Source organism: Lacerta agilis, chromosome 2, assembly GCF_009819535.1.
Source record: "Lacerta agilis isolate rLacAgi1 chromosome 2, rLacAgi1.pri, whole genome shotgun sequence".
Taxonomy (NCBI): domain Eukaryota; kingdom Metazoa; phylum Chordata; class Lepidosauria; order Squamata; family Lacertidae; genus Lacerta; species Lacerta agilis.
Window position 1 is genome coordinate 95,430,618 of NC_046313.1, and position 19,393 is coordinate 95,450,010.

Consider the following 19,393-nt stretch of genomic DNA (forward strand, 5'->3'; position numbering starts at 1 on the left):
TGCTGAATTAGCAATGACGGGTACATGTCTGTGAGCTAATCTGATGAAACCTTCAACTTGTTGAGTTAAAAAAACAACACAAAACCCAATAGAACTATGACTTTATGGATCCATGCATTTTGTACAAGAAATACAAGATTTGAGATTTGTTTGTGTCTACATGCTGTATTGACTTCCTGGTTGTCTTCAAATGAAAAATAAAAGAGATAAATTCATCTCATACTGTAATTACTCATAGGAATACAGGGCATCTAGAATTAGCTCCTCTGTTATTGGCATAATTTTATGTAGAAATTCTGCAGAAAGATATGACAGTCTTTTTCTTCCAAGAATCCTTTTCAGCCATGCCACTATTTTATTCCCATTTTACAGGCTAGAACCTGCGTCTGGGAGGCTTAGTTTGATGATTTTTACTGCTTTGCTTTAGGATTGTTATTCCCCCTACACAGAGTGCTCTGACTGAGATCAGGACATCTAATTTTAGTAATATATAAGTAGGCAAATGAATATAAGAAGCCCCTCCACCTTTTTTATGGGAACAAACAAACATTTCTGTTTCTTTTATAACCTTGGAGCTTAATGAAGTCATTCAGATCTGTGAGACATATGAATGAAACTGCAACTCTTGGAACATCTGCTATTACTTACACAAGTGTGTCTCACTCTGTGCTCATGTTGTGCATTCTTTTGGGGAGAATTATTGACTCCGGGGCTGATATGCTCCCTTACCTGCCCATTTCCCTCTTTGTCTCACTGACGAGCTCAGACTTGACTTTGTGGTTTGTGCATATGCATTTGAGGAAGGCATTCTTTGTCATCGTAATCTGGAAAAATTGCGGTTTTTTGTTCACTCTCATTTCTTGGGATGTATTGATTTAGGTTTCAAAGCACCTTGGAGAGCATTAGTAATCGGGTATCTTTTGTTACATATAGAAATTTCTCTGAATTCTGCTACCCATGGTGTCTGTGTTCTACCTCCACTGTCACAGGTACTATGGCTTTATAAACCAGTTGCTGGGGAAAGTGCTGTTGCACTCAAGTCCTTTTGGGGTCTCCCCATATACGTCTGGTTAGCCACTGTGAGAACAGAATGCTGGACTAGAGGGGTCTTTGGCCTGATCCTGCGGGCCATAATAGTGCTACCTGCTTCCGGCCTGGAGAGGAAACGTCCTTTACAAGAAGTATGGATGGGATGGGGGGTGGGGAAAATGACATACGTAAATCCCCTTCCCCACCGTGCCTTGAGCCAGCTTCTGGCATTAATGCTGGTGTAATGGATTTCCATTGCAAGGTGATCTAAAACAGCAGCAGCAGCACCCACTGTTGGGCACCTGGGATATTATATATTTTTTAAATAATGCAAGATATGCATGTTTGTTTCCTGCACTTGATAAGTTGTCATCAGAAGGCAGAAATGCAGGGTGAAGTTGGGAGTTGTAACCAGAAGGCATAATGCAGTATTACACTGCAGTCTACTTTAAATTTCATTCTGGTGGATCAACATTTTGCAAAATAACTTAAGTTTATCAGTTCTGAAGATACCTAATTCTGAAGCTAGTTGCTTATCCCTTAACCTTGCTTTCAATCATCCTTGCTGCTCTCTCTTTTTCCTGCTGCCCTAGTCTACAAGGATTTATTGTTTCATACCAGGGGGAATAAGACTGGCTCAGCATGTCACACTTAACAGAAAATCTGAAGTTATGCTGTCACTGGCCAGACGAAAAGGTAGTAGAAGGTGGAGAAAAGGGACTGACTGCGGGGGGGGGGGGGGGGAGAGATAGCAACCACTCTTTGCCTGGTGGAATTAAAAGCCTTTCCTTTGGAAATCTGACCTCTAGCTTTTGTTATGGCTGACCAAGTTAGTTGAGGTAGGGGGGGGGGAATTAACCTTGGATATGAATTCTAGTAGGTGGCACAGCAAGTTGCAGGAGTAGTTTGTGTGGTAGCTTCCAGATGCTGTTGGACTACAACTCCCATCATCTTTCACTATTTGCCATGCTGGCTGGGAGGTGGGAGATGGAGCCCAAGATCATCTGGAAGGGAACCACGTTGGCTATCCTTTGAGTCAAATGCTTGTATTAAACACTTATCTTTGAGTAAGCAGCACTGGACACAGGGGGAATTCACTTCTAAGTAATTACAGACATAGAATCCTTGATTCATAGACTGACCTGCATGCACGGTGGTCTTTCAGAGCTAACATTAGCACCCTTCACCTGTGCCCAAGCCCGTTACAGTTGAAATTCATTATAGTGTTGAAATTAAGAGTGGCTCAATCTTTGTCTCAGTCATGTCATGATTGTGCAGCTTTTAAGATAGATAGATAGCAAAATTCTGGTTGGTGCCAGCATACTAATGAGACTCTTTTCCTGTATGCCTGCTGTCTTTAAGGTAGATGATGACACTCTTTCAGTATCTCCTGCATACTATGCTCTGACAGTGAAATCATGTAGTTTACACCTTTGTCTTTGGTCTTCATTGTGGTAGAAGTTTGATAGATGCTTGGCCGACTCCCCCCTCCCTGCTGGAGATATGACCTGAAGTTAAATGGACTTATCACCAGGTCAACAATTCTTAAGGAACGCAGATGGGAAATAGCTGATGTTCTAACAAAAATATGCGGCCATCACAAAAATTGGTCTCCATGATGGAGTGCTAGAAAGTTGCCAATGTAACACAAAATTTAAAAAAGGGATTTGCAGAGAGCCTGGAAATTGCAAGCCTGTTTTGTCTGATGTCTGTCCTGGGTAAATGATGGAAAGCACTATTAAAACAAGAATTTTGAAGTACATAGAAGAAACAACATCTGGGAAAGAATCCACATGGCTTTTGCAAAGGCAATCCCTGCCTCTCCAACCTTTTGGAGTTCTTCTCAATAGGAAGGGGTGATCTGGTAGACATATTTGTGGACTTCTTGTAAGCTTTCGACAAAGTCCTTCACCAAAGGCTGAATTTTAAGATCTTCCCCGAAGGTCTTGCTCTGGGTTGATCCCATTGTCATACAGGGCAATAGGTAAACAGTCCACAAATACGTCTATCAAGGGCTATCTGCCATGATAGCTAAATGGAATTTCATTCAGAGGAAGTCAGCCTTTCAATACCAGTTACTAGTGTGGGAGGCAAAGACCTGCTTGAGCCTCCTAAAAGCTTTAGGATGCCCACTTTTGGTAGTAAGTTGCTGGACTAGAAGGACAATTTTATCAGCTCTAGGCAGGACTCTTAGGAACATAGGAAGCTGCCATATATTGAGTAAGAGCACTGGTCTGTATCGTCGACACAAACTTTCCAGAGCTTTCCAGAGTTGGGTACATTTCCTGACTTACCCAGAGATACCGGGGATTGAACCCGGGACCTTATGCTTGCAAGACGGATGCTCTACGACTGAGCTATCTTCTTATGTTGTTATGCTCTTGGCAGCTTCACAGTTGCATGATCATGCTCCCTTCGGTGAGAGACTTGAGCATCTTTTTGGAGAGAGCCATAAAGACTTTTTAAAATGTTAGGCTTAGGTTTAGGTGGCTGGGTATTGAACCGGTTTCAAATAACAGAGCCTGCTTCTCCACCTGTTCTGTAGAAGGACCAATCTGGTGAGCAGAGAGTGCATTTCCCTTCTCCGTGCACTCACAGGTAAATGCCCGTATATAAAACACTGCTAACTAACCTTGCTGTGCAAGCCCTTAATAATTAAGATTCCCACATTTTGCTGAGTGAAGTGACTTCCAGGTATGCTGATTCGACTGTCTCTTTATTTTTAACAGAAACCTGAGCCACAACAAGTTGACGGAGATTGATCCTTCTGATTTCTCTAACCTGCCAAACCTACGGGAAGTGTAAGTATTTCCTTCAGAAAGGACTTTAATCTTGGCTTCTCTCCCCCCCCCCCCCCCGGCCTTCACTTCGATTCTGGCTGGGATGGCAGTAGCAAAATGTATACTTTTCCCATGACATGCTTTCATTGTATTGCTAGCTTGCATCAGCAGATTAAATCTGAGCCATTGTTCTTCTTTCATACTCTACCTGTGTGCTTTTTCTTTTTTAATTAAGCAGTCAATTAGCGGAACACAACATCTCAATTAAACCGCAATACATTTATTGGAAATCATTGATGTTTTGTCTGCCTCCTTTTATCTCTTCCCCACTCTGCCTGTGCATTTCATAGTTGGAATTAGCCAGAGTAGTTCAGGTAACCACACCTGGCTGTGTGGATACACTTTCATCTGGCAAGGCGGAATGGGCTCAGCTGTGACATCTGATGCTAACCTCCCCCCCACCCCCGAATCTCTCGGGGAAACAAAGGAGTAGTGTACTGTACTACAAAATTATTAACTCGTTCTCCTCCCACCTTCTGTTTGCTCGTCTGCGAGACAAGGTGGAGATTTTGGGTTTAGTAGCTTTGGCACCAGTTTGTGGTAGTGGAAGCCAGGAAAGAAAAGCGAAATGTTAAGTTTGCTTGTAAAAGTTTATTCCCATACCGGATCTTGGTCCATTTCTCTTACTGTAGCTTATATTCAGGTGGAAGGCTGCGAAAAAGGCATTAGGTTTATGTAAGGAAGGGCTGTAGCTCAGTGGTAGATCAATTGCCTTGCATGCAGACTTTTAGAAGACACCTGAAGGCAGCCCTGTTTAGGGAAGCTTTTAATGTTTAATAGACTATTGTATTTTAATATTTTGTTGGAAGCCGCCCAGAGTGGCTGGGGAAACCCAGCCAGATGGGCGGGGTATAAATAATAAATTGTTGTTGTTGTTGTTGTTGTTGTTGTTGTTGTTGTTGTTGTTATATGCAGAAGGTTTCAGGTTCAATCCCTGACAGCCCCAAGTAGGTCTGGGAATGTCATAGAATCGTAGGATTGTAAAGTTGGAAGGAACCCTGACGGTCATCTAGTCCAGCCCCCTGCAATGCAGGAATCTCAAGTGAAGCATCTATGACAGATGGCCATCCAAACCTCTGCTTAAAAACCTCCTGCCTGAAACTTCGGAGAGGTGCTGCCAAACCACCATAGACACACTGCGCATGACCCAGGGAGGCCACTTAAATTCAACACCCGCATGTTGAGCTCTTGCCGTCTCTCCCCTGTCACCTTTAGGATCACTTACGTAGGGATGGGGAACCTGCATCCCTGCAGATGTTGATGGGCTACAGCTCCCATCATCCCAGACCATTGGCCTTTCTGGGTGAGGCAGATGGGAGTTGGAAGTCCCAACAGTTTCCGGAGGGGCGCAAGCCAAGTTATGACAGCCATTGATGTGCAGCATAGGAAGCTGCAGGACCAGGTGTGTGTCACCTGAATGTGGAGGTAATTGTCTTTGCCATAGTACCCCTGTACTATGTATATGGGGTTCTAGTGTAAGGAAGCACAGTGTTCTGTTCATAGATCAGAAAAAACATGCTTGTTCATATATATATATATAGAGAGAGAGAGAGAGAGATTTGATTTTCTGCTATCAATTTTTTAAAGAAATGAGTAGCAAATTGAGTAAAGCTTCTTTCCCAAACATTTCTCTTTTTACAAAAAAAGAGAGTGAGTAAAAATAAATAAATAAATCTAAGTGCCTTTCAGCGAATCCTCAAGAGAACTGTGCTATTTTTGAGCAGGATCCATTTCAGCATGACATTAGCCTGGCAACTGGGCTGTAAATATTTTATACTGAGTGGCACTCCCACCTCCCCTTCTTTACCGCACAGAGGAGTGCGATCAAAGGGGCTAGAGAAGACAGCTTCCAACCAGACGGCTAGTGGTCACCTTTTGCCTGCTTGCACATGTGTGTTTGGGTTTTTTTTTTAAGGGACATTGGAGACCAGATGCCAAAGCCACTTACCCAACACACTTTACAACAAAACGTCTTGTTGGAACAAAGTAAAATAACAACCGGAGTCTTGAGACTGTTCGTTTTTGTGGCCCAAGCTCTAGGATATATGGGAGATTGCCAAGTTCTGACAAAACTACAGACCGACCCCCCCCCCCCATGCCCTGCACCACCATCCTGTTTGTCAGACGCAACTAAAATCCTCTCCACTTCTGTAGCCTCCACGAATGCAGCCGTTTGTGCCAGTCAAAAGCACCATATGTGCTGCAGTGCTCACATGGAGCTCCTCCGCAAACAAGGTTCCCCATATATTTTGATTTTTGTGTGTGTATGTGCCCCTTTGTGCACAGTTGATCCTTTTCACAGACAAGGGCGTCTATATGGCCAGAGGAGCTGCATCAGGGCGCTGGGCCATCTAGTTAGCCACACTGGTCTCGCAGTGGCCAAGGCCCGCAAGTAGAGCCTTAGTGCAACATCACTCTCTTCCCATTTGTGATTTCTAGTAACCTGTATTAAGAGTCCTACTACCTCTGGCAGCGGAGGTAGAACATAGCCATCGATAACCTCCACCTCAGTAAAATCGTTTAATCCTCTTTATTTAAAAGCCACCCGAGTCGCTGGCCATTACTGACTCTTGTCGGATTGAATTCTATAGTTTAATTATGCTTCATGCACAGAATGTATAATGCATACACCTGCAAGGGAGAGCTGGATTGAAGCAACAATGTCTTTAAAACATTATTTGAGCAATTACTGAAAATTAGTTACATGGTTCAGGACACTGTGCACTATTCCCAGGGTTTTCAAACCTGTGGCGGTCCTTGGGGCAGTTTCCTTGACTTAGAAGACTTGGTTCGCATTAGCACAAGCCCATTTTGATATCCCAAGCAGGATTTTTGAGTGCTAAGTTTCTGAAGGATTTTTTTATTTGTTTATTTTTAAGCACCAAGCTTCTGAGGGAGTTTTTTGTTTGTTTGTTTGTTTGTTTGTTTGTTTGTTCATTTCATAAAATTTACACGCCGCTTGATTGTTTAAAAAACCCTCAAAGCGGTTTACATAAAGATCAAAAATAAAAATAAAGAAAAAATCACAACCACACTTTCAACCGTAGGATAGTTAAAATACTAAAACAGATTTAAATTGCCTCAACTTTCTAAGCACCTGGACAGGCTTGTCTTAAAGAGATTAGGAGGAAAGAGACTTGAAATTTGTTTACATGAGGCCTTCATTTTCTCTTTCTTCAGACTTATCTCCCTAGAGCTTTTAGGCTATCATGAGCCATAAATCCAAACAAACAACTTTTAAGCTATGCTGATCTGAAAACCTAAAGGGTAAATAAATGAGAACCAAATAGGCATTTCCTTGTTAGAATTAGAAGCTCTAAGCATTCTGAGGCAGAAAGTCAAAATATTTCCTCTGATTCCCCACCACGGCTCTCCTTAATTGCTGGTCTGAGGGTGAAGGCCAGGAAATTTAGGCAATTTTCAGGCTGCCAGACAAGCAACTGTTATTATGGTAATTAATTGACTAATTCGACACACAAACAAGGGGTTTTTAAACCAAGAACAGAGCATGCTATGTGACCCAGATCAGCTTTCACTCTACTCACTGACAGAATTTAAATCCTGTGCCACTGAGACGGATGTTCTCTTCTGTCTGGTAGCGTAGCAATGGAATGACAAGTTGTGAAGCTTCTGTCTTAACAAATTCTGTGCACACACACACACACACACACCCCTTTAGAAAAGAGTTGCATATTCATTCAGTCATTCCACACACACCCCTTACATAATCCTAGTTTGCCTTTGTTTGAATGCAAATGTATTCAAATCATTTCCAGAAGTTTATTTTCTTAACAGGATTTTTAAATATATAGCTTATTTCAGCCTTTTACCTAAAGACAAGGAGATACAGCTTTGCATGAAGATTTGCTTCTGAATGTGGAAGCCTGTACAAAAAGGATTCCTGATTGAGACAAATAGATTCCAATGGCAAATAAGCATATTTCAAACATATTACAGTTGTACTTTGGCTGTTGAACTCGTACTTTTCAGCTCCTGAACGATCAAAACCCGGAAGTGAGTGTTCCGGTTCCCAAACTTTTTTTTGGAAGCCAAACATCCGACAGGGACGTTCCACGGCTTCTCATTGGCTGCAGGAAACTCCTGCAGCTAATCAGAAGCTCCGCTTGGGTTTCCGAATGTTTTGGAAGTCGAATGGACTTCCGGAACAGATTCCGTTCGACTTCCAAGGTACTGTATGACTGTAGTTTGTTTTTGTACAAGGGCATGTGTCTTGCATCCAGAAGGTCCCATGTCATTTCTTCTCCCTGAGATCCCAGAGTGCTGCCACCAGTTGGAGCAGGCTGCCTTCCCCAACCTGGTCTTGTCTAGATGTTCTAGACTCATAACTCCCCTAATCACCAGCCAGCGTATTCAGGGGACGATGGGACCTAGAGCGCAAAATATGTGATGGACACCCTGAACTCTAGTTTGTTTGTTTATTTTATTACACGTATATTCCACCTTTCATCCAAGAAGTTCCAAGTGTCATTCATGGTTCTTCTTTTCCCCCATTTCATCCTCACAACAACCTTGTGAGGTAAGTTGGGCTGAGAGTGAGGGACTGGCCCAAGGTCACCCAGAGAGCTTCATAGCTGTGTGGGGATTAGAACTCTGGTCTCCCAGGTTCTAGCCCGAAATGCTTAACCGCTACACCACAGTGGCTCACCACACTGGTCCCTTCCCTCTCCTGGGTTCCTAAGATTTCACCAGTTATTGCCCTGTATACTTTGAAGCCTACGTCCCTTGCAACTAGAGCGATGAGTAACAGCCGAAATGAAGCGTTTAAAAAGTCACGATCGCTTTACATGCCCATTTCCCTTTGAAATAAGCAGGATTTGCACTGGAATCCTGTGCATGTTTACTCAGAAGTAAGTACTGCTAGTTCAATGGGGCTTCCTCCCAGGAAAAACCGAGCTTTGGATTGCAACCTTCAAATTGACTGACTTTGGCTCATGTGCAGTGTTAAGCCCTGTGGATTTTTTCTCCCGACGGTAAAGTTAAGCTTGTGCTTCAAACTCTCCTGTTGAAACCAAGGGGGCTTTTAAAGGGAGGGGCCTGCTTGCGTCATAGTTGAGCACTTTAAACATGAAGACTCTTGACACTCAAGTTGCTCAAGTCAGTGTCTCAAATTGCGTGTTTACGGGGTGCAGGCAGAGCAACACTGACTGTATGCAGCTGGCGTAGGCCCAAGACACTTTGCTTTCTGCGATCAGGCATAACCCTCCCTTCCCATTCAGACACCAGTTCCAGATTTCATCTGTCTCCCCCCCCCCCATGGTGCCTCCCAAAGCAGGTTGCTTTCATTCTGCCAAGTGGCAGGGCTGGTTCAGAACCCTGCTAATGGGATAACACTTGAAGGGGGGGGCACAAGAACTCCTCCACGTGTGGAAAGGCCATGCGGAGAAGATTGCTAGACTGCATGGTTCTCTGATCTCTTTTGCCTTCCAACGTACAGTGGTACCTCTGGTTACGAACTTAATTCATTCCGGAAGTCCATTCTTAACCTGAAACCATTCTTAACCTGAGGTACTACTTTAGCTAATGGGGCCTCCTGCTGCCGCCGGTGCGCGGTTTCTATTCTCATCCTGAGGTAAAGTTATTAGCCCGAGGTACTACTTCTGGGTTAGCGGAGTCTGTAACCCAAAGTGTTTGTAACCCAAGGTGTTTGTAACCCGAGGTACCCCTGTACACCAATAGTTAGTCATACAGCCCCCTCCCCAGCCACCTCCACCCGAATTTTCTGTCAGATACCACAAGAGTTTGTGACTACTACTCAAACACATTCTTGGCTGTGTGTAACTCCCCCTTTGATTAAGCTCACGAGTAAGATGCCATATGGGGTTGCAATTCTCCCCTCCTTTTAAAAAACAGGAAAGGTTGCATGCATAATACGGGAACAGGAGCTCCGGGAGCTGAATGTGTCTCGTGATCTGCAGTTTGGCCACCCTTGATGGGGACCTGGCATGTGCTGCCGTTCCATAAATATGTCTTAGCAATAACTGAAGTAGGCATGGAATGTGCAGCTGGGTTTCTGTTACAAGTGTTCTTGGCAGAGACTTGGCTGGAAAGTTGCAAAGATACAGGAAGCGCCGAACGAATAGTTTTCTGCAAATAATCAAGGCTTCAAGGTAATGCAGGTTGTTGTTGATGATGACAGCCGAAAACGAGCTTCATCCTTACAGCAAAACGACTATCTGAGGCTCGCCAAATGGGCACACCTCGTTTCAGAGCTGCTTGTTTTTAAATTCACATCAGGGCAGTTGCGACCAATAGTGTATAATAGTGCGCAAAAGGTTCTCTGAATCCCTTCATCCAGACTAGAGGGTAAACAACTCCCCTGTGAGGAAATGTTAGAGCACTTGGGGCTTTTTTGTTTAGAGAGAAGGTGAGTAAGATGAGATTTGGTAGAGGTGTATAAAATGAGGCATGTGGAGAGAGAGAAGTCCCTCCCCCCCTTTCCACATAACTTCAGAACTCGTGGACATCCTATGAAGCTGCATGTTGGAAGATTCAGGACATCTAAAAGTACTTCTTCAGATAGCGCATAATTGGCCTTGGTTGCACTGTTGGACGACCGCCTCTGGGAGAGATAAAAGACAGTACTTCTTCACGGAGCGTATAGTTAAGCTGTGGAATTTGCTCCCACAAGAGGCAGTGATTTCTGCCAACTCGGATGACTTTAGAAGAGGATTGGAGGGCAAGGCTGTGTTCTGCCTTCATGGTCAGAAGCAGTAATGTTTCTGGACACCAGTGGAGAGGGCTGCTGTGCTCAGCTCCACCTTTCCGTGCATCTGGTCCACAGGCATCTGATTGGCCCCTGGATACTGGACTAGATAGCCCATGAACCTAATCTAGAAGGCTCCTAGCTCGTTATGTAAACATGCAATGATTTCTGTGTACTCAAAAACTTGTGTGTTATTTTATGACATCTTGGTTGCCACCTCCACGAGAGGTCTTGGAGGGTGGCAACACGAGAACGGACCTTTTCTGTGGTGGCTTCCTGTTTCTGGAATGCTCTCCCTAGGGAGGCTTGTCTGGTGCCATAATGATAATGATGATGATGATGATGATAATAATAACAACAACAACAACAATAACAATAACAATAATAATAATTTATTATTTGTACCTCGCCCATCTGGCTGGGTCTCCCCGGCCGCTCTGGGTGGCTTCCAACAAATATTAAAATACATTTGTTACATATCTTTAGGCACCAGGCCAAAACCTTTCTCTTCAACCAGGCCTTGGGTAGATTAAACATTATATGGCCTTTTAAATGTGTATGTGGGAGGAAGGTTCTTTGTTTCTTTCTTTTGATTTTATTATTTTTACGTATTTTGTGTTTGCATTTTGAATTTTTATGATGCGACACACACACACACACACACACACACACAGACACACACGGCTCTTCGGATGAAGGGCGGTATGCAATTTTAATAAATAATAATAAATGTGTTGGCCTGATGAGATTTTGTAATTTGTTTTTCTCAAAGGCTGGCATAGGTACCATTTTGCTTTTTTGTTTTAAAATTATTGTTCTTTGTTTCTTCCAGGTATCTGAATAACAATGAACTGACAGCCATTCCATCCCTGGGAGCAGCTTCAGCCCACATAACTTCTCTGTACCTGTAAGTCTCAGTTTAACATGCCTGTTGATAGAGTCTTTCTTTCAGGAATCTGTGCAGGGTGCGTGCGTAGAAAGCTGGAAGTTTCTAGAGCACTCTGGATTCAATGTACGTTTCCCATCCCTATGTTCCTGCCTCTTAAACATGCTGTTGAACAGGTGTGGCCCTCCAGATGTTGCTGAACTTTGACTCCCATCATCCATGCTTAATGGGGCTGATGGAAAGGCCAAACACTGCTGTTGGGCCAACCCCCATGAACCCTAACCATTGACATGATGGGTAGGGCCAATGGGAGCTGGAGTTAAACAGCATATAGGAGGGTTATCTGTTCCCCATCCCTGATCTAAAGGGAGAGCTCTGACATTTCCCTCAGAGCTTTTCTCACCTATATGTGACTGAAGAAAGATAAGCAGTATCAACTTTGGACCTCAATAAAACACATTTCCATAGATTCATTGCTGCTGCCACCCTAATCGTATTCCTGCCCTTCATTGTGCACTTCCAGATTTTATTGTACCCGACGATGCTCAGGAATTCTAAGAAACCCAAAGAACTTGTGCGGTTTTGAAATGGGTGGTTACCATTAGTGCAGTCTTGAAAGGCTATGTCCACCATCTTGAGTCAAAATGGTGTCCACTTTAGAGAAACATAGATGAAAGCTTGCTCCTTTTTCTCGGGAACCGCCGTGAAGAATTTGGGTTACGATATCTTCAGGGTGCCCAAATTCATAGCAAGCAGGACAACAAGCTTCAGAAATATAAAGTTGATGTTGCTTCCATTTGCCCCCTATATTGATTGAAGGTTGCAGTTGAGCCCAGTCATTTTCATACTTGGTTAGTGGCTGTTGTTATTCAGTTCCTCAAAGGAGGCATCCAAGGTCTTGGGAGAGAATATGATATTGGAGTGGAACGTGCAGTATACATGGTGTCCATCAAGCCCAGACTGTATACTCAACGTGGTATGGAACTTAGACCTAGACTTGGCCATGTTACCCACTGTTGTGTGTCACATGACTGAGGCATAGGCCTGTTCACATCCACACACCCCTCCCAAGAGATGACCAAGTGTTGTTGCTGCATCACCGCTTGTTCTCATGTTTACTTTGTGATGCCATGGTTCCGCCGTTAGGTTTAACCAGGCTTCCTCAACCTCGGCCCTCCAGATGTTTTGAGACTGCTGTTTTTGGACTACAGTTCCCATCATCCCTGACCACTGGTTCTGCTAGCTAGGGATCATGGGAATTGCAGGCCAAAAAAGATCTGGATGGTCGAAGTTGAGGAAACCTGGGTTTAACTGTTGTTGTATTGCCTGTGGTCTAGCGCATTTGTTTATAGTGCTGAGATATCTCCTGCAACACAACATGAAATCAATCAGTAGGCGTGAAAGTGAACACTGTTATTAAAAAGGGGGGGGGGGCTCTTAATAAGATAGTTGCACAAGGGCACAGTTTGTCAGCATCGTTGCTAAGCTCCCTCACATTTAGCCACCGCTGTCAACTTTAGTCCTAGTTAGACATTTCCAGTGCTGGGCTGTCCTAGCTTAAGGCTTCCTACAGCCTGTGAAATATTGTGCGCTTCTGACTGAAGTGAAGTGACCTTGATATATTTGTTTAATCCCCCACAAATTACATGGAGTACATAAGAGAGCAAGACAAATTGGCTGCATTCCTACTTTTCCATTAAGACTGTGCTAAAATATGGAAAGCTGCAGAGTTCCATCTTTCAGGTCAAAATTGGCAGCTGCGATCATGTCTTCCTCCCCCTTCCTCCCCAAATAGTTCATATTTCAAAGAAAACAAAGTCAAATCTAGATGCTTAAGGGTCCATTATTTTGAGCGTATTTTGCTGCTCCCCCCACCGCCTGCCCCAATATGCCACCGCTGAAGGGCAAACCAGAGGAAGGCTCAGATGTCTCCGGCTTTATTTCTCCATATATATTTTTTGCAGAGTTTAAAGTTTTGCTGTCACCAGAGTGAATGCTTAAACTACCTTTTATTCTTCAGTGGCAGTGATTTATTATCTACATCAGTGGTTCCCAAACTTCCCAAACTACTTGGAAATTGCTGTGGGTCTTGGCGGACCACTTGATGGGCTTACAGTTGTAATTCTATATAATTCAAATTGTAATACAATAAGATGCCATGTAAGGAATAAAAGAAGGAAGACAAATACAATTTAAAAAAATCAATGTGAATATTTAATGTGATGGAGGTGTTGTCTTCAACCACAAATCCAGACGTGCCGCAGACCATGGATAGTATACAGACCACAGTTTAGGGGAACCCCCCCCCCAATCTACATTATTTAAATTTTCTGTTCAGGTGCTCATTGGGATTGATTTGGTTCCCAACCCGTGCAAGGCACAACCGGCCAACCCTTTGCTTTTCTGATTAGTACTCAGCTATTGCATGTGTTGTTTGTGAATTTTGAGACTTTTTTTCCAGACTTGGATGTGAAATACAAATAAATTAAAACCCCACACACTTCCAGCTAAACTCCCACCACCACCACTGCCCATACTGCTTCCTCAGATAAAAGATTGGGTTTGGGTGGGGGGGGGGCTGTTGTATTTTCTGGCCTGATTTTGATGATCCTGCAACTTGTCTTGTATATAGCAACTTTTCATGTTCAATTTGCTGCTGAAAGTCAGGTGTTGCTACTGCAGCCAGGCATACCACATGCATCTGTGCTGCAATGTTTTGAGACTTAGCATAAAGTTTAATTATTCACTGGGGAGCAGATTTTTATATTTCTTCCTTTCTGCTTTGAAAACATTGCCAAAGCGGTTCATCTCCGACACCAGCAAACAGTTGGGGAGGGTTTTCATGGAACAGAAGAAAACAATTTGTATCTGAGTTAACCAAAGTCAGGCCTGTGAAGACATTTAAATGCTAACAACTGCTAATGCTACACAGTCACTGTTCTACCCCAGGAAACTCAAAGTGTAGGAACCAGATTCTGATAGCCATCTGTACTAATTCTAAAGTTACACAGGGAGGAGCATTTTTCTCATTCTTCTCTCGCAGCAATTTTATTTAACCATAGTCCACAGAAGAGAACATGTGGGAGTTATTTACAGCTGTTTTCAGAGAATGTGTAGCTGTGGAATTCCCTCTGCTACGTTTATTGTTCCATCATCTAGTATTTTTAACTCCCCAGGTCTTTTATTAAGGGTCCCGGTGGACTCTGCATTTCCAATACTGTTGGCAGTGATGGTAGAATGCTGAGCACCAGAATCTAGCTTCCAGACTCAGAAACCAAAATAAGGCCCAGAGAAGGACTGGGAAACCTTTCACTGCACCCTGGATGTGGGATAGAGAGCGCCACATTTCCCTGGTTGAAAGCTGGTGGAGTCTGCATTGCAGGAGGGGCTGAAGTCAGACACACACAGTCACATGCTCTCAGTACACACAGAGACACACTTGACACGCACAGATGCTCACCCATGGGGACTTGTACACAATTATGCACAGTGACACATGCTCACACATTCTCCTCGCTGGTGCAATTAAGGCTTTTTGCTTGGTTTTTTTTTTAACCTCTTTTTAGAGCCCATAGGAGGGGTCTTTCCTAAGTCTAAATGCTGTGTGTATATTTGAAGAGGGCGGGATTTAGGCTTGGGGGGGAACCCCTCCTATTGGCACCAGTAGGCCCTTTCCCCAAACCTAAATGTGGGGTGGTGGTGGTGTTCTCGGCATTGGTGTGCGGCAGTTGTGAAGCAAAATGTCAATCTTTCTTCCCCCAGTTGTATTACCCCATGATATCAAGCCTTGGCCAGTTGGCTTAAAAATCACCCTATTGACTTAAATAGCACTTTTTGGAAGCCTAATTGAAGTGCTGGGAGTGAGAGCAGGAGGAAAAGCTGCAGGCTGGCCTGAATGGGGAGTATCTGGTATACGTGGCCTAGAGCCTTGTAAAATGAAGAATGGCCCAGAGGTGCTCAGACTGTGATCTGACAAGTTAAATGAACCCGTTTTGAATCTTTTGTGTGGCTATCAGATGTAAAGGTGATGCAAAGTAGTCAATCTGCTGTTCCTCAGCACACACATACATAAACCATTTTGTCTCCCAGGAGTGTAAAAACCATTTGTTACAAGGACACTTGCATCTGAAGAAAAGTCTTGCGAGCAGAGGAATAGGAGTTGCTGCTGTATGGTACCTGCGGCAAGGGGTAGAATCTGTTAGGGTGGTCGCAGGATGGAAAAGAGAGGGGGCTGCTGATGAGAAAGCCATGCCCTTCCCTACCTAAGTCTGCATCCAGAGTGTCTCCACGCTTTTACCAATCTTTCCCCTTCTGCTTTTGTGGTTATGCCAACAGTTTTGATATTATTATGGGTGACACTGTCGCTGTCTTTTCCTTTATCTGTTCCCCATTGTTCTCTTTGTCTTCCTTCTGCCATTGTTAAATCAAGGCATCTATTGCTGCGTTTCCTCCATGTTGTAAATTGGGGGGAAATAATGAGATCTTTTAGATAAGTTGGTTGTTGTTGTTGTTGTTGTTTAGTCATGTCCGACTCTTCGTGACCCCATGGACCAGAGCACGCCAGGCACTCCTGTCTTCCACTGCCTCCCGCAGTTTGGTCAGACTCATGTTGGTAGCTTCGAGACCACTGTCCAACCATCTCGTACTCTTCTCCTTGTGCCCTCCATCTTTCCCAACATCAGCGTCTTTTCCAGGGAGTCTTCTTTTCTCATGAGGTGGCCAAAGTATTGGAGCCTCAGCTTCAGGATCTGTCCTTCCAGTGAGCACTCAGGGTTGATTCCCTTCAGAATGGATAGGTTTGATCTTCTTGCAGTCCATGGGACTCTCAAGAGTCTCTTCCAGTTGATAGTTACTTTTAAAAGTTGCAGACTCTCAATTCTTTATTATGGCTTAAGTTTCCATGATGATGATGATGATGATGATGATGATAACAATGACAATAGTAGTGATGTGTTGTTGTTTTTATCGTATGTCTCTGGAGTTGAATGCTAGCTCCCTGTCCATTTTTCCCCAGTCAGGAGGAAAACAAAGGTGAGAACTTGCTATGTTCATTGAATTAATGCTAGTTTCCACCCTGCCACACCCAAGTCCCCAAAAACCATGTAACAGAAGATTATTATTTTTTAGCACAACCCACAATCTTTGGAAAAGACTCTTACCTATCTTATTTGCATTGTTTCACCTATTGGGAGGCTGACTGATGTTTCGCACGGCAGGTGTGTTTGCTATGCATGTATGTAATGGTAAACACTTTGAAGACCTGCTTTCCACTAGGTAGGAGCCACATACCAGGGAGCTGTAGCCAATGGTGACTTCTTCGCCCTTCCCCACATCTCCTTTTCACCCTCAACAGCAGTCGCCAGAGAAACATGGATAAGTTTAACATTGGCGTTCATTGCTTTTGTAGTAGGGTTGGAATAGAGAATCTAGCTAGTTGTAATAAACCGGCGACTTTTTTTTTACTGCAGTCATCAAACACAAAGGCATTTTATGACCCAAAACACCCAACAGCTTGCCAGTTGAAATCCTACATTCTTGAGCTCCTCCAGCATTACGATCCTGCTAAGAGAAAGCACTGGATAGGAAGAAGTCGCAAGCAGAGTTAAGAGTGTTTCCAAGTTTGTTTTGTTTTTGACCAAAAGAGTGGAAAACAGGATTAGCTAATTCGTAAAGAACACAGCGGTGCTCTGCAAAGTGTTCAATGCCAGAGTGAGATCAATAGGGCTGCTCAGCTGCCAAACAGAGCATAGCTCTCTCTTGTAAAACATGAGTCATCTTTGCAGACTTGTTAGTGTAGAGGTCAGGCATAGGCAACCTTCGGCCCTCCAGATGTTTTGGACTACAGTTCCCATCATCCCTGACCACTGCTCCTGTTAGCTAGGGATCATGGGAGTTGTAGGCCAAAACATGTGGAGGGCCGAAGGTTGCCTATGCCTGGTAGAGGTGCTTTCACATTAAGCTGCAGTTTAACCAGAGAAGTAATAATGGGAGGTAAACAATCTGTTCTGCCATTGGTATTTCAAAATACATGGGTGTGAAGCTTTCTTGTATACAAAGACTTTTTAAACAGAGCTTCCAGGCTCTGTGCAAGTATCAGTATCGTGGGAGAGCCCATGTGGGGAAAGATCCAGGGCAGAGGTAGCAAACATGGTGCGCTCTAGATGCTGTGGACCACAACTCCGATCATCCCTGATCAGTGACCTAGGGCTGAAAGCCTAAGTCCAAATCCTAGGAAGGAAGATTGAAGGAATCCAGTTTGATTAGCCTAGAGAAAAAGGTTGTTTGTTTGAAATCTGCCAACTCCACTTTTTATTTAGAAGGATCTTGGGGAAGAGATGGAGCCTATGAATGATTTTAAACGGCAGGTTTAATGGCTGATCTCTAAGGTTTCATGCGTAGCACAGGTGCTTAGGTGTGGTACACTGAAGGCTAACCTAAACAACTTGTCTTGTCTAGTTAAGAAAGAAAAAGTCCAGGGGGGAATCTAGGCAGATCTAACCTGGTGTACAACTGACTGTGAACTGTTTACTTCATTGTGGGCTTGATCCATCCAATCCACAGTCATCCCATTTCTTTCAGCAGGAGAGCTTATTGAACCCCTCTTCCCTTTGGCAAAAATAAAAAATAAAAAATGGCTATTTCTCCAAGACAGAACTTTGCAATGACTATTTCTACAAGACAGAACTTTGCAACCCACATTTAAATAAACCCACAGATAAATTGCATGAAATTTGCTGTTTTAACCACAAGTGTGATTAGTAAATTGCAAGGAACATGGAATGTGCAGCTTTTTCTGCTTCCCAATTCTGTTTGGGATGCATAAGAAACTAAAGATCCCATGCTCCCTGTCATGAAATGATGGTCTTGAGCATGGTCAAGAGCATCTTTTCCTGTTAAAGAGAAGCTAGAAAAACCTGCCCTGGTCTCCCTGTCACTGTTTCACACACACCATCAAATCGTAAATAACCCATTTTCCTTTCTTTGGAAGTGCTTGGGAAGAAGGTTGAGGGGTTTGTTTTAGCTTTCTCGGAAAACCTTGGATAAACTTGAGACCTTTTCTCTCTCCATTTCCCAAGAACACTTAAATAAGTACTAATATGTATTTTTGAGTGGAGCCTTCCCATCGCTAGTTTACAGCACACTAGCTCTACCATCAAATAAATCAGCTCCTCTCCGTTGCAGCTGTCGGGTGTGGTAATTCAGCCTGTTACATATCAAGTGGTGTCTGAAAGTTTCAATAAAATAGCCTGGCTCCACATCTCGCTTTTTAGCGCTTTTTTTTTTTTTTTTTTTGGTTTTTAATTGATGATCTTGCCCGGCTACCATTGTAGCGACAAATTCAGTTCAGTGCATTGTGGCTTTCCAATGGCGCTCGGAGGATGTCATCTGCTGCTCTTGTAACAGCATGGTTTGGGCACCTGGGCTTGGTTAAGGGGCTTGGTTAAGGCAACAGAAAGACAAGGGGGCATGGGGAGGCTTGACCTATTACAAATTGGCAAGCAGCCAGTCCAGAAGTCCGCATGATGGTGCAGTTCCCACCGTGGGCTCCATTTGCTGTTGCACAAAGTACTTCTTTACCTCTTGGAGAATGTCTCCCACCGTGTACGCCTTCTTGCCTGCTTTCTCAGCCAGCAGCGGGAGCTTAGCAAGTTCATTGTCATTTTCATTAATGAAGGTCAGGTTGGGCACATTGAGATGAGAAGCCACCATCCACTGGAGAATAGCCTGCAGCTCCTTGTTCACGGGGCTGTCGTCTGCATTCTGGTTGCCCACAATTACTTCAGAGTCAGTTAACTGTTCGCCGTTTGCCGGCGAAGTTGATGTTTGGCCTTCCGAGAAGGAGTCACCCGATCCGTTTTGTTTGTCTGGTAAGTCGTCAGTCGCTGTCTCGGAGGCGTCGTCTTTAGCCGTGCG

The 19,393-nt window shown here is 43.8% G+C and overlaps 1 protein-coding gene across 1 annotated transcript in view; it reads left to right on the top strand.

The window, feature by feature from the left end:
• LRIG1 (leucine rich repeats and immunoglobulin like domains 1) overlaps positions 1 to 19,393 on the top strand; it is a 122,543-nt gene that overhangs the window by 51,824 nt on the left and 51,326 nt on the right. Inside the window, exons 2-3 of the mRNA XM_033141261.1 lie at positions 3,759 to 3,830; positions 11,426 to 11,500. Coding sequence (XP_032997152.1) covers positions 3,759 to 3,830; positions 11,426 to 11,500 — 147 coding nt within the window. The remainder of the gene's footprint in view (positions 1 to 3,758; positions 3,831 to 11,425; positions 11,501 to 19,393) is intronic.